At 41.7% G+C, this 13353-nt stretch overlaps 1 protein-coding gene and 1 pseudogene across 5 annotated transcripts in view; one reads left to right on the plus strand and one right to left on the minus strand.

Annotated features, from left to right (window-relative positions):
• LOC148016513 (mRNA splicing factor, thioredoxin-like U5 snRNP) overlaps positions 1-10845 on the minus strand; it is a 34437-nt gene extending 23592 nt beyond the window's left edge. The window contains exons 1-2 of one of the 5 annotated variants that reach the window (XM_087664312.1): positions 10299-10842; positions 9798-9918 (exon numbers count right to left, since the gene is read on the minus strand). Coding sequence is in view for 2 of the 5 variants with exons in the window: in XM_087664313.1 (XP_087520439.1) it covers positions 10299-10315 (17 nt within the window). In the remaining 3 variants the exon portion in view is untranslated. Of the gene's footprint in view, positions 1-9788; positions 9919-10298 lie in introns of all 5 variants that reach the window. The other 4 variants (XM_087664311.1, XM_087664313.1, XM_087664309.1 and 1 more) reach the window with 4 other exon arrangements.
• On the plus strand, positions 6666-7491 carry LOC148016514 (MFS-type transporter clz9-like; annotated as a pseudogene).
• Positions 10846-13353: the final 2508 nt, after the last annotated feature.

The following is a 13353-nucleotide window of genomic DNA, read 5'->3' on the forward strand; positions in this document are numbered from 1 at the left end:
TTCAGGACCATTTTGTAAGAGAGCGGATCATGTATTCTGAGGCAATGGTGGCCTATTGTTCCATGAAAAACAATGCAACAAATCTCTTCATGAAGCCTTTACCACAAGCTTCTATGCTTCATCACATGAGGTCATTAGGTCTCAAGACACTCCCAGGATCTGAGGAAGATTTAGTCTGCTATTTTATCAATCAATCATCTCCTCATTGTGAGCTCCGTCAATGTCTAACAAAGACATTGGAGCTTTGACTATTCTAGATCATTTAATTTGTGTGCCTTTCTTTCTCAATGTGTGTTGGGTGTGTCCATACTATGCATGCAGCCAATTATCTAGCTTTATCAATGGCTATACGACTACATATTTATGACTTCGATCAAGTTTGACATCTCACAGCTTCAAGAGACTGCTTAGTCCCATTCATCTTCAGCGCAAGAGTGCTTGATCAGTGAGCTATTACGCACTCTTTCAAGGGTGGCCTTGACCAATTATGATGGCTGTGTTAGCATTCTCACCTCTTGGACGGGCTGGTTGGCCAATTTTCGACTATAATATTTTGGCCTATTTTCTCTAGATCGGCTAGTTTGTGAGCTATGGCTATTTGTAGCTAGCCCATTGTTTGGGCAGATTACTCACTTTCTAGGTTGTAGGTTGCACACTTTGACATCTGCCTTCTTCTCTATCTCCGATGATGATGTCAATCCGGTGCCCTCATTGACACTTTGGGCTGCATGCAAGGACTAATCAATCTATAATTGTATTCAGCATTCATTTCAAATTCAGTGCAAATTTCTCCTCTCTTCCTACTCTTTCCCCCCTCTTTCATCTCCATATTTGTCTCTCTTTCGTTGTGCACTCTCATAAATTTCTAATCATTAATATGAATCCCCGAAGCTTAACCAAACAAACTCCAAATAGCCATTGTCCAATTCATATTAGTCTAGGTCAACCTTAAGAAACATAAAGAAATTGTCTACCAAATATTGACCCAAAAGTTAAGCACCACTAGAAAGAGTCAAACCAATGATATCCCCATTATCAGCCAACCTATCCATTAAAGAGAGCATCAAGTAGGTGACCAATGCAAATAGTAAAGGACTAAGAGGACATCCTTGATGAAAAGAACAAGACAAGGCAATCTTATCTATGACGCCCCTCCCCTTCCCCCCCAAATTAAGTGCAATATATGCCACAACATCCCTATTGATAGTATCATTTAGAGAAGACTTACAAGGACCAAAACTTGCTAACCAGAGGCCTTGGCATAATCAAATCCCATTTGAACATTCAAAATGCTATGCATAATGTTCCATCCCTTAATAAAATCATATTGATGTGGATGAATCGACTATGGAAATACTTTCTACAATCTGTTGGCACTCATTTTAGAAAAGATTTTGCACAAGAAACCCATATCTCTAGGTCTCCATTGTTTGAAGGCACATGGGAAAGGAACCTTGGGCAGCAATTAAATAGCAGCAAACTTCCAATCCAAAGGAATTGAATTGGATCTCCACGCATGCTAACAAAGGCGAGTGAGTGGATCCTTAAGTTGTTCAACATGGGCTGAAAACAACTCATTATGGAGCCCATCCTAGCCAGGGCTTTTCCTATGTGGTAAATGGGACAGCACATCTTCCACTTCAACCTCAATAATATCCAACCCCATCAAATCTACCCGTTCACACTTAACCTGATTTTGGACCAAGTCACAAATGTATCTGTGGGCAAAGTGAACAGCTTCAAAAAGGACCTCATGTGGACCCAATAAAGATTTATAAAATTATAATATTCAAGGCATATCTAAATGATACATGCAAGCATAGTAACCATGTCACCCTGCTCATTCGTCGAACACAATATTTTCCCAAAGCATATTTCTAGCATAGATGAGCAAAGAAAGTAGGAGTCTAGCAGTTATTATCGTGCAATGTATCCCAACAAGCCAGCAATTTATATTTAGCAAGAATAGTTGCAACGAAGATCTAATAGCCAATATAACTCTAGATTTATGAAAAATCTAACCACTAAAAAATACCACATAACCCTTATACACATAGGAGGAACTAGCCAAAGAGCGTTGTTTATGCTCCACTACACAAAAAGCATCCCAATTACTCGCAAAAACAATCCTCAACAACTTATACTGCTTACTGGCCATGATGAATTCCCTTTGACACTCCATAAGGAAAGTTTCATGATGAACAAAAAAAGAGAGAAAAACTATTGAATCATTGCTTTTCCTTTAGCATACACAGCTTTGACAACATGAAATCTCTCCCTTTCACTATGAAAATCGCATCCTCCAAATCCACCCATTGCAAACCAACAATCGAAGCACAGGGAGGAAAGTGCTAGTGTCGAGCACGGAGCATGTTAAAGGAGGGCAACAACCTTCCACAAGCATCAAATCTCAAAGCAAAATCAAAAGCACCTTTATCTACCATCCTAGCTACAAGCACATGTGACAATCGAGATTTGGAATAAAATCCCTTAGCCCTACATTGAAAAGTTTGAGTAACACTATCAAAATCTGGATACGTAGAAATCAAACACGATTTCTATTGAGCATTGTGCCTAACCAGAATAACCCAAGAATCATTCTCAGGTGCTTGTAAGCAATATACGTTGAGGAGGATTGTTTTTGTGAGTAAGCAATATAAGTTGTGGAGGATTGACACCCTCAATCCCAACCTGTATAAGCAATATAAGCAACACCTTAGAATTCAAAGTATGTCATAAAACCTTGGAACTTTGATCGCATTCAATAATGAAATGGCCCAATTGGCCACATCTAAAGCAGCGTCCTTCAAAAGTTTCCTATTTCAGCTCCAAGACCAACATATGCAAGCCGAAGTGCCTCAAATCAATTTTTATTGGATCGAGGTTTTCCAATATCCCAAATTATGCAAGCTCTATTTCAGTTGTGGAAAGCCAAACGTGGCTATACCAAAACTTGACCAAGAGATCTCAAAACCAAAGGAAGCAGGCGCCAAAGATGTGAAGGAAAATTAACCACCTCCATCCAAATTGGGCATACCTACCTAAGAACATCCGAAAATTCATCCACGGGCCTCCATGGACCATATGAACCAACTAGCCATCCGAAAACAAAGGGATATGCTGCATTATGCACGCATGAGCATCCGAAGCACGAAAGAGGACCTCAAAGAACCCTTTCAGTCCATCATAAATCTCCTCCACAAGAGAGGCCTGCACTTGCCCATTAACACCATTTTGATGCACATTGTCATTCAAAAGCATTGACTGTAGTCATGCTCTGATATGAGCAATCAGGGGTGTCCTTTCCATAAAATAAAAGATGGCTGCCCTCTCATGAAAGGCAACAATCTGCTGTAACACTATATCAGTTCTGAGGACAGCCACCACATGATCACCATCTAGCAAAGAGTTCACTTTACCTTCATTGGCATGCACAATCATTCATAAGATTGTTAGCACTCACAAGCATATACTAAAAAGACTCATCTGCAAGGGAGGAACACAAATACCTTGCTGAGGCATCTCCAAAACACCCTAACCAGAGCAGCAATCATTAGCCTTTGCCCATTTCATCCCCTTCCACCAACTCATGAAAATCCTCAGCCAAAGTGTCAACGTCAGAATCTGCCGATTCTTTTTCATCCCCTTGTCCAACATGCTGATCAAGGAAATCCACATCAATACCACTAGATGCCTACATCTTGTCCAGATCAGTGACCCAGCTTGCCTTTCACCTCACAATGTGTATGGCTGCGTGTATTATGTGCCCTGTCTATGCAGAAACAGGTCTGAAAACCACATACCTGTTCACAATATGGCCGTGTGCCTGTTCAGTCTCAGCCAGGAATAATTGCATTCCAGCCAGGCACTCAGTCACTGCAAGCCAAACCTTGCAAACTGACTGCAGGTCGCTACCTACTTGCAGGCCACAGCCTGCCAACGGAGTGCATCTAACAGGGTGTCCAGCACTGCAAAACACTCCACCTTGTTCCTGATAGAGATGCAGTCCTAATGAAGACAGTCTTCATCTTGGTTGCCCGCACATGGTCTGAAGTCACCCCCTGCAAGATTCGCTGCCCTGTGAGAGTAGTCAAGTTGCATGTCGTCACGCTCGGCTCTCTTTTTTTTTTTTCGTAAACACGCTCGGCTCTCTCTCTCTCTCTCTCTCTCTCTCTCTCTCTCTCTCTCTCTCTCAATTGTGTTAATACACATCTCCTCCCCCCTCCCCCCCTCTCTCTCTCACACACATATATGCATGCACCTATTATGGAGCACGCATGGCATCGAAGCTTCATGAATCTCCAGGGAATGCAGGACGGACTTGATGGCTTGAGATGGAGGTATGGAGGATCAGGAAGGGCTGTGCACATAAGGCCATTAATGCAGACGCTTGTCTGCATGCATGTAGGCTGCTGGGCCTACAAGAGACACTTGCAGGCAGGCAGCACCTGTCTCATTTCTAAAATCGAAAAGTGCAGTAAGTTGTATTAAAAGAGATGTAGGAAAGTTACAGTTAGAAAAGCAAGAGCCAGCTACTTTATTGAGTCTTTGAAAAACAGCACCTGTCTGATTTCTGCTCAAGAGATCAGCTTGTTTGTGAAGAAGTGTACCGCTACAACAACCAGTAGGGTACGGGGGCCAAAAAGTGTGCGGCCCCCAAAAGATGGCCAAAAATAGGGTGCACCCTTGGGCCCTTGGAAAAGCGTGCTCTCCCTGCATCACTTTTTCTCTAGGGCCCTATTATGTTGCACGCATTCTTTTACAGCAACACGAAAAGTGTACTTCTCATCCTCGGCTGCTGTTCAGCTCCACGCTTCCCTGCTCCTCTTCACGTCCCTGCATACCACAAAACCAGTCCACAAGGTCCCACTTACCCAACCACGACCTGCTCGACAATTCAGAAATATCCTGCCTTTATTGCACCTTAATCATCATATTGCACTCTCTAATTTGAATTCAAATAGTGTCCTTCTACCTCAACGGCAACTGAGTATCCAATCCCCCTACCTTTACCTATCTATTCTCATCTATCCACATCATTCCCTGCTTGCTTTTTGCAAGTGCTTTTGCTGCAGACAAAATCTACAGCATACAAACTTGCAAACTCACAGCTTTCCTCCAAATATTACAACTCCCAGAAAGTATTTACCAACTGCAAACCTGCTACTTTTCTCCCAGGATCATTCCCTGCTTGTATGTCATAGGCCTAGTGTCTTGTGAGTTTGTCTAGTTCTTCCCTACTGCTGCAAACCAATTGCCACAAGAAATCCAACCCCTTTTCTCATCTACTATGCCCTGATGCTACCTACAAAGAGTGCTTCCCACTCAATCTTTTCTTGCCATGTCTGCTGTGTGTACTCGAGTGCAAGGCATGCCTTGCAGCTAGACATCCATTTGTCTCCCATATTTTATGCACCAACCTACTACTGAACAAGCAAGGGGATAGAATTTGTTGATGTGGAGGAATCCATGTAGCATCTCCTGCATTTTGCATGATCAAGAAGCAATTGACAGCTACAGTCCAACCCCCAAAGCCACCACCATCTCCCAAATTGCAAGTTCCACTTCCATCGCCCAAAACAAGGCTCCCCAAGCTACCCGAAGCTGAAGGGGTTGAAGTTCCAAAACTTCCACCCTTGGAACAGCAACCAAAGAAGAAAGTTCGCTACCGTGAATATGCATTTTTACTTGCCTAAGGTATTCACTACATGATGTAGACTCAAAATATATTTTTTTTCAACAATAACTCAGCTTCTAGCATTGTGTTTTTGTTGTTACAGTTTGCAGCCACCAATTGTGTTTATTAATACATTCTTACCGATTGTGTTTGTTAACACCTTGCTGGTCTACTCCTCCTCCCACCATGTCAAGCAAGAGGACAAACTTGCGTAGGTGATCAAGGAACGTGGTGAGCTGTCCTCAAAATCATTGGAGTGTTCCTCCTCCCAAAGCTACCCATTTGCACTACAAGAGGGCACGTCCCACTAGAACCACCAAACATGCTCACCTTCAATCCCAGCCTACTGAAGGGCCTTCTTCCCCTGAACCTGCCCAATCAAATGAGGGCCCTTCTTTGCCTCCACCAAACCCTTTGCCTCATCTAACCAAGAACCGATCTAAATGTAGTGCCAAGAAGAGACACCAACGAAAATGGTCTCAAGAAGATTTGATGAAGGTAATTGCAGCTCATGAAGAAGGTACGTCAATTAGAGAATGCAGTAGGCAGTTTAGAACCAGTCCAACATCATTGGCAAATTGGATTGATGGGAGAACAAAGAAAAGGATGAAGGCCCCACCTACCATACTACATGTTGAAGAAAAAAAGGACCTTGTTGATTGGGCCTTTGGCATGCAAAACCGCTGGTCATGGGATATCTATAAATTGTTTAAAGTTGAAGGCAGCTGAGATAGTCCAATCCCGACCCAACCCTTTCACTAATGGGATCCCAAGGAAAAGTTGGTGGGATTGTTTTTATCGGCGACATCAAGAGCTCACAATTTGTGTGTGTGAGAGTCTTGATAGGTCTCGAGCTATCAGTGTTAGGCCAGAAGTGGTGAAAACCTTCCATGATAACTTGGCCATATTGTATAATCAGCATAATTACCCTCCTCAACATATTTGGAATGCCGATGAGACTGGAGTGCAAGGAAGTAGGGATAGGGGTATGCGTGTCTTAGCTGGAAAAGGGTCCAAAAATGTATATGGCATGACCCTCGATAGTAGGGAGTGGTTGACTATCTTGTGTTGTGTAAATGCAGCTGGTTATGCTTTGCCAAGGTACTACATCTTCAAAGGCAAGAAAGCCATGCAAAATTATTTGTTGGAGTGTGAATAAGGGGCTGTAATGTCCATGCAAAACAAAGCATGGATGATGGGGCAGTTGTTTGAGGCATGGTTGGAGCATTTTCAGCATGCTGTCCCAACCCCACCCTCTCCTTCATCTCGACATTTGCTGATTGTGGATGGACATGGTAGCCACACGAGGCTTGAAGTTGTGCAAAAGGCAAAAGATATTGGCATAGATATTGTCACTATTCCAACTCACACCTCTCACAAGCTTCAGCCTTTGGATGTTTCAGTTTTCAAACCCTTCAAGTCCTATTTCACAAAGGAGAGAAATTTGTGGCAGCTGCGGACATACTCTACTCAAGCATCAAAGGGAGAGCTTGCTGGTGTTGCCTCAAGGGCCCTTGCAATTGCATGCACTGAGTCCACCATAAAAGCCAGATTTCGTGCTACTAGAATATGGCCTTTAAATCATGACACATTGCAATATGAGGACATGCCATGCAACAACATGGATGTGCATGAGGTGATTGCAGATTTGGAGACACAAAATGCAAGGGAGAATACAACCGATCAAGATTATCTTGATTGTAGTGAGTGCTCGGCACCCCTGTGCTTGAGGAATAGGAGGGAAGTGCTGCCAAACTGCTTTCAAGCATGGCTGCAACCAGCCATGAACTAGAAATCATTCCACCATTGACATCAAATCCTTTGCAAAGTCCTATCTCAACTACACCACCCAATTTACTTGAGCTCCTACGAGTGCCAAGGGAGAATGTCACTATCAATCGGGTCCATGGGGAGGCCTTTGTGGACTACTCTCACTCACTCATCCTCACATCCGACCGATATATCGAATCCATGAAAGCCAAAAATGCCAAGAAGCTGGAATTGGAATGGCAAAAGGAGGAAGACGAATTGAGAGCCAACAAAACAAGCAAGCAAAGATGGCTGCCACTAAAGCTAAGAGGATGCAACGAGAAAATGAAAAGCTTGCAAGGGATGAAAGGAAGTGATGGGAGGCACAGCTCATAGAATCCGAAAGGCACATGAGGGCAGTCCTATGGGAGGGGTTAGTGGTGGACACTGGATGCTTGCAACCCCTACATGTTCCTACCGAGGCATCTCGATTAAGAAGGGTAGCACGGCTCCATGCAATGAAGCAAAAGAGGCAAGGAGCAGCAATGTAATGGCATTCTCATTCCAATGGTGTTTTGTAAGAGGGCAGCATGGTTTTGTGGAATGGTTGCTGGTCGCATATCAGCATGAACAATATTTTTGTTCCATGCTACCAATGCAAGCTTAGCCAATAGGTATCCTAGCTCCCTTGTATTTTTGTTTCATGCTATTGATGCTACTTACCCCTATGCAGTCTAGATTATACTTACCCCTATGTATGGTAGACAGGTAGCCTTGATCTTGTATACTGCTTGACCCCAGGCAAGTCCACTTATGTCCAATCACCTTGCTACTCCAAGGCATCCATCTCCTCATACATAGCATCTACCCTCTAAGTATTCTCTACTCATCTTAAAACCTCTTGCACTCCCTCTCTTCCAATACATTTGTCATGTATGGATGTTGCACTACTGGTATCTAACACATGTAGATGGAGAATGTGGACTACTCTCTAGCACTGCTCTCTGAACACCCACTCTTGCTCAAGATCTGCTAATCCAGAAGTCCTATCTAACTACGAATGTCATCCACCAATGGCTATACATTTGCGCTCTCTCTTGCATAATTCTCTGGGCTGTTTGGCATTGATCTAAACCCTGTAAAGTCAAAGGGAGTGGGCTAACTTGCTACAGTAATATATTGTCTGTTTCCGACCATCTTAAATCCTCCTGCATGTGCTCTGAGTCTCCAAGACCATAGGCTGCTAGAACTTGTTGTAGTCAAAACCACTGGCTGAAGCTTGTGAATTTCCAGCTTGTGGTTGTCCTTCCACACCATTCCTATCCACATCAGTGAGCATGCTGCACATAATATGTGGTGACCAATGGTGAATACCAACTAGCAAGCTTATCATGCACTGTGGTGGTCGGTTTCCTATTCATATGTAGACTGCACACTACACTATCCCTATCCAACACTATCTAGGCATATGCTTCTCATCCAAGAGAGCCCTTTCATCCTCTGCAATGATGTGATTTTTGCACTCTGCAACACCATTTTGCTCAGCTGTGCATGTGTTTGAAACCTGCATGAAGTTAGATGCATAGAATTCACACGGCTGAAGAGCCAAACAAATGATGGATGAGCATCAACCTTGATTTGAAAACCTACCTGGCGTTGACGTCTGTTTCACAGAACATTCATTGCACGGGCTAAGATGTAGCAAGGCAATAGGTAACCCGTAGCTCTCAGAAGAAAGAGTTGTAGGAAGACATGCAATGGTTATCCAAAGTTGAGTTTATAGGGCAAAATGAAGAAGCTAGACTGCAACAAAAAACACATTAACAGCATACAGTGAAAAAGGTTGATACATCCTCCTCTGCCCCAGCAGCTGTCAATTCAACTATGCCCTCATTCTGTAGAATAAAACCACAATTCAATTTCTGACGAAGTCTGATCTACAAGATCTTACCATGATTGACAAACTCTTGGAGTACTAAGGGTGGATTGAGTTCAGACAGACAGGCCTTAGAGAAGGCTAGAGAGAGAGCATGAGACTTCACAGTGCCATCAACCAAGAGAGGTTTGGCAACTGGACCATATAAAACATAGGCTATTCTTAGTAGAATGGACCAAATGTCAATCATACAGAATCATTGATTCAGTATGAGCTACCAAGATAATAGCTGGGTCACCTGCGCGCTTCCTTACCTAGTGGAAGCTTAAGTCCAGCTTTGCCACTCTGTCACCAATCGAGAGAGGAACTTCATGCACAACAAGCTGATTTGGAATGCATACTTTGCCTGTGCCAGTCCATCATTTATTACTACAAGAAAGTAAAACCCTAAAATGAAGTAGTTCAACAATGATCAGTAAGGTTCACCGTAAAAACCTCCAGGATGACGGAAGTTCAGAGCCGCCACTTCCTGAAGCAAGGACTGACGGTCAAAGACCTACTTTATGGATTCTGGTGGGTCAAGGATCAGAACTTCTGGATGGTTTTGTTTATATGCCTGCAGCTCCAAATATAAAACAGAATCACTAGTAAATGCAGAAAGTGATGTACAGCATTTAAGAAAGACAATCCATGAAACATGTAACGACTGGCAATAGCTGCTGATGCCAAACCTCATTGGAGATCTGTAAACGAAGATACCATGAATGTGGAAAGACAAAACGCACAATCAAAAACGTAAGTCAGTTACCCACTCAGGCAATTCTGATCAACTATTCTTCCTTTTGACTACAATCAGGCAATTCTGATCAACTATTCTTCCTTTTGACTACAATCAGTGTAATGTAGTTTTTAAGCATTCTAAATAATGCCTGAAAATTGTAAATGAAGGAGATGCCTTGCTTATTGGCAAACTGGGTACTTAGGAAAAGACCTTACCTTGTGTAGGATGACATCAAAAGGCCATTGTTCCTCAAGTGGCAGATTACGATCTACAGGAGGGATGTCTGTGCTTTCGACCTCCTCACTTATGTCTTCTGCCTCCTCTCTTTGGCGGCTATAACTCTCTTCACCCTTCCTCAATCTCTCCAAATCATACTCATTCTCACGGGTGTGGTGATGATGATCGTGATGAGGAGGAGGATGATTATGCGAGGGAGGGTGATGATGATGATGATGTTGTTGTTCACGGCTGCTGTTGCTGCTGTCAGTTGTTGTGAGGTGTCTGCAAATTTATTCTCGAGGATTGAGATGAGAGCAAAATCTGAAGGTACATGCAGAGAGCGAGAGAGCGAGAGACAACAGCTTGTGGACTCAATACTCAGGAGGAAAGGCGTTTGGTTTTGCTCGACTGCAAAAGCCCATGTCCTTGTGAATTGCATGCATACCTCCTACCCTTGACTTGCACTCCTGCAATAGCCCATGTCCTTGTGAATTGCATGCATACCTCCTACCCTTGACTTGCACTTTTGTGGTAGTGAAATGGTGCCACGATGTCAATCTATATGGGCTCTACAGTCTCTATTAGGGGGTCAAAAACCGCACACTAGTTTTGATAAAAATTTATTTTTAAACTTTTTTTATTTTGAATTTGACCCAAAGTTTTTCTCCACCTAGGCCAAGTGTCCATCAAACAGCTTGGACACTCAAAGGAACCCACAAGACCCATTGAGGGGTCATTTACATGGTGCCAAGTTAGGTGTCAATCTATTGGCCCCCTTACCCTATTGATCATGTGCCTGGACACTCAAAGGGACCCACAAGACCCATCAAGGGGTCCCATTTTCAGGTTTCAGTCGGGATAGGGACCATGGTTACATGGTACTCCACAAGATTATTGACATGAAACATTGGATGCATCTTTCACATATAGGGAAAGTTTTAAGCACCTTATATAATGTAATCTACTTAACATGACATGATATCACTTATTTCCATGACTAAGTAATTCAATGAATTTGAAATAACAAATGATTGAGATTGAATTTAACTATTAATAAAAACCAAACATGCACATAGACACATAAAAGAGATGGAGACAAACCTAGTGTTGAAGATGGGCAAATCCCCCTTTGCCCCCAAATGGAGGTAATTCTACTCAATTCAAGTCCCTTACATCTGAGGTTAATCACAATCAAGATGAGAGCAAGGAGAAGTATTAGTCACTCTCATAAACCATGTAAAAAAATGTGTGAATTCACATATATGCTCACATGTACATGTTTACTATACAGCAAACCAACTAGTGAAATTGGAGAGCATGAGAGAACGAAGGTCAATGGTTTTTCATGGTTACAAAACACTTTATTATCATACCTTTCTTTGTGAACTGGAGATGGGAGAAGGTAGGTGTTGTAGTTAAATTTTCAAGTTTGCTATTTTGAAAAATAGCACAACGAGAGGAGGAAAATCAATAGATTTGATGATGATGAAGTGGAAGAAGAAGTTAGGCATGGTTGTGACCAACGTCAAGGCTACCTTCAATTGTTATATGCACAATTATACCCTGGAAAAGTAGATAAAGAATGAAAGAACGAGATATCTTTTTATGCAAAAGGTGCTTTTAGGTCCAAAGAGGGAAGGTGGAGTAACACAAGACAAGAGACTAGCCACATGTCATGAATCGAAACAAGGCATCATTATCCCTTTTAAGGCTTTCTTTGATTGACAACCGTCAATAGTTAAAATAGCTAAATATAGGAAAGACTATTAAGCCAAAAACTTACTATTTTTTGAATATCATCCTAATTTTTTTGGGTTAGTATTTTTGTAATTCTAAGGCTCCTAAAATGGGATCCCCCAATACTATATCATACAAAAGCCATTTTCATTTATAATATGGAAAAAAGTAGTAGAATCCCAATCCAAGACTTATGTCAAAATATATGCATATCCTAGATGTTGGGCCAACATGTGCACATTACACAAACTTATGATTGTGCCATCTTGTGAAATATAACTATTTATTCTCAAGGATCTAGACTTCACTCCAATGCAACTAATCCAACTCTATTGTGAGTCTAACTATGACATGATTGAGGTTAGATGGCAAGCACCAAATCAAGTCCTATAGGTGGAAGTATGTACTATATTTATTCTAACCCATTACATGATCCGCCAAAACCTCCACTTATATTAGGCCAACTCTAATGGAGTACTTTAGATAGTCTTGAATTGCCAAGGAAAAGTAATTCAACTAGCTAGATATGTGCTTGTTATGTACAAATAACTTGTTTTTTGACTTCATTATCTTCATTCACCTTGTCTTGTAAATTAGTGACATAAAATTCAGACCTATATTAGGAGAAACATGAATCATGAGAGAATTTCTTGTCCACATTTCCATTTACATATACTCTTAGGAAGCATATGAAGTTGTAGATGCAGTTTCTAGAGTGCTATTGTCTCATTAGGAAGCTTCCAAGATACGAGGAATACTTATGACAAATCAACTTGTTTGTAGCCATTTGCAACAATCTAAAGAAAGATTATCATCTAGAGTACATTGTTAAAGATGGTTACCTTCTCATTAATATAGTTACATTCTCATGAATAATCATTTTGTGTCACTATTCCTCTTGGAGATAATGTGTTTAAACAAAGTCGCATACCTCCCTATGCAAGACATAGAAAGAGGAGAGCCACTTTACATTTAGTGCTTGTTTTTTGAGGAAACGATGCAAAGAGATGCACATACCTTCATTAGGGCTTGTCTATCTTATTGAATACCCATATGATAGGTCAAAAGACTCTAACTTTGTTGCAATCTCTATCCATACTTGATACTTAATTGAAAATCTATTCCATGCATTTCAACTCCATAATTCCAACAACAACCCTAGGTCATGACATGATTTGGGTCATAGTGGTAGTTTCAATAAGACATCACATTTGCTTCTTAAAAAAGGTCCAAATGAAATTATGCAAGTGTTTTGTGATTCAATCAATCAGTGCTTCAAGCATCCCTAATAGATAGGATTTCTCCACTTGATGA

The sequence above is a fragment of the Lygodium microphyllum genome, chromosome 23 (genome assembly GCF_053477565.2).
Source record: "Lygodium microphyllum isolate KBCC chromosome 23, Lygodium_microphyllum_v1.1.10, whole genome shotgun sequence".
In the NCBI taxonomy this organism is placed as follows: Eukaryota; Viridiplantae; Streptophyta; class Polypodiopsida; order Schizaeales; family Lygodiaceae; genus Lygodium; species Lygodium microphyllum.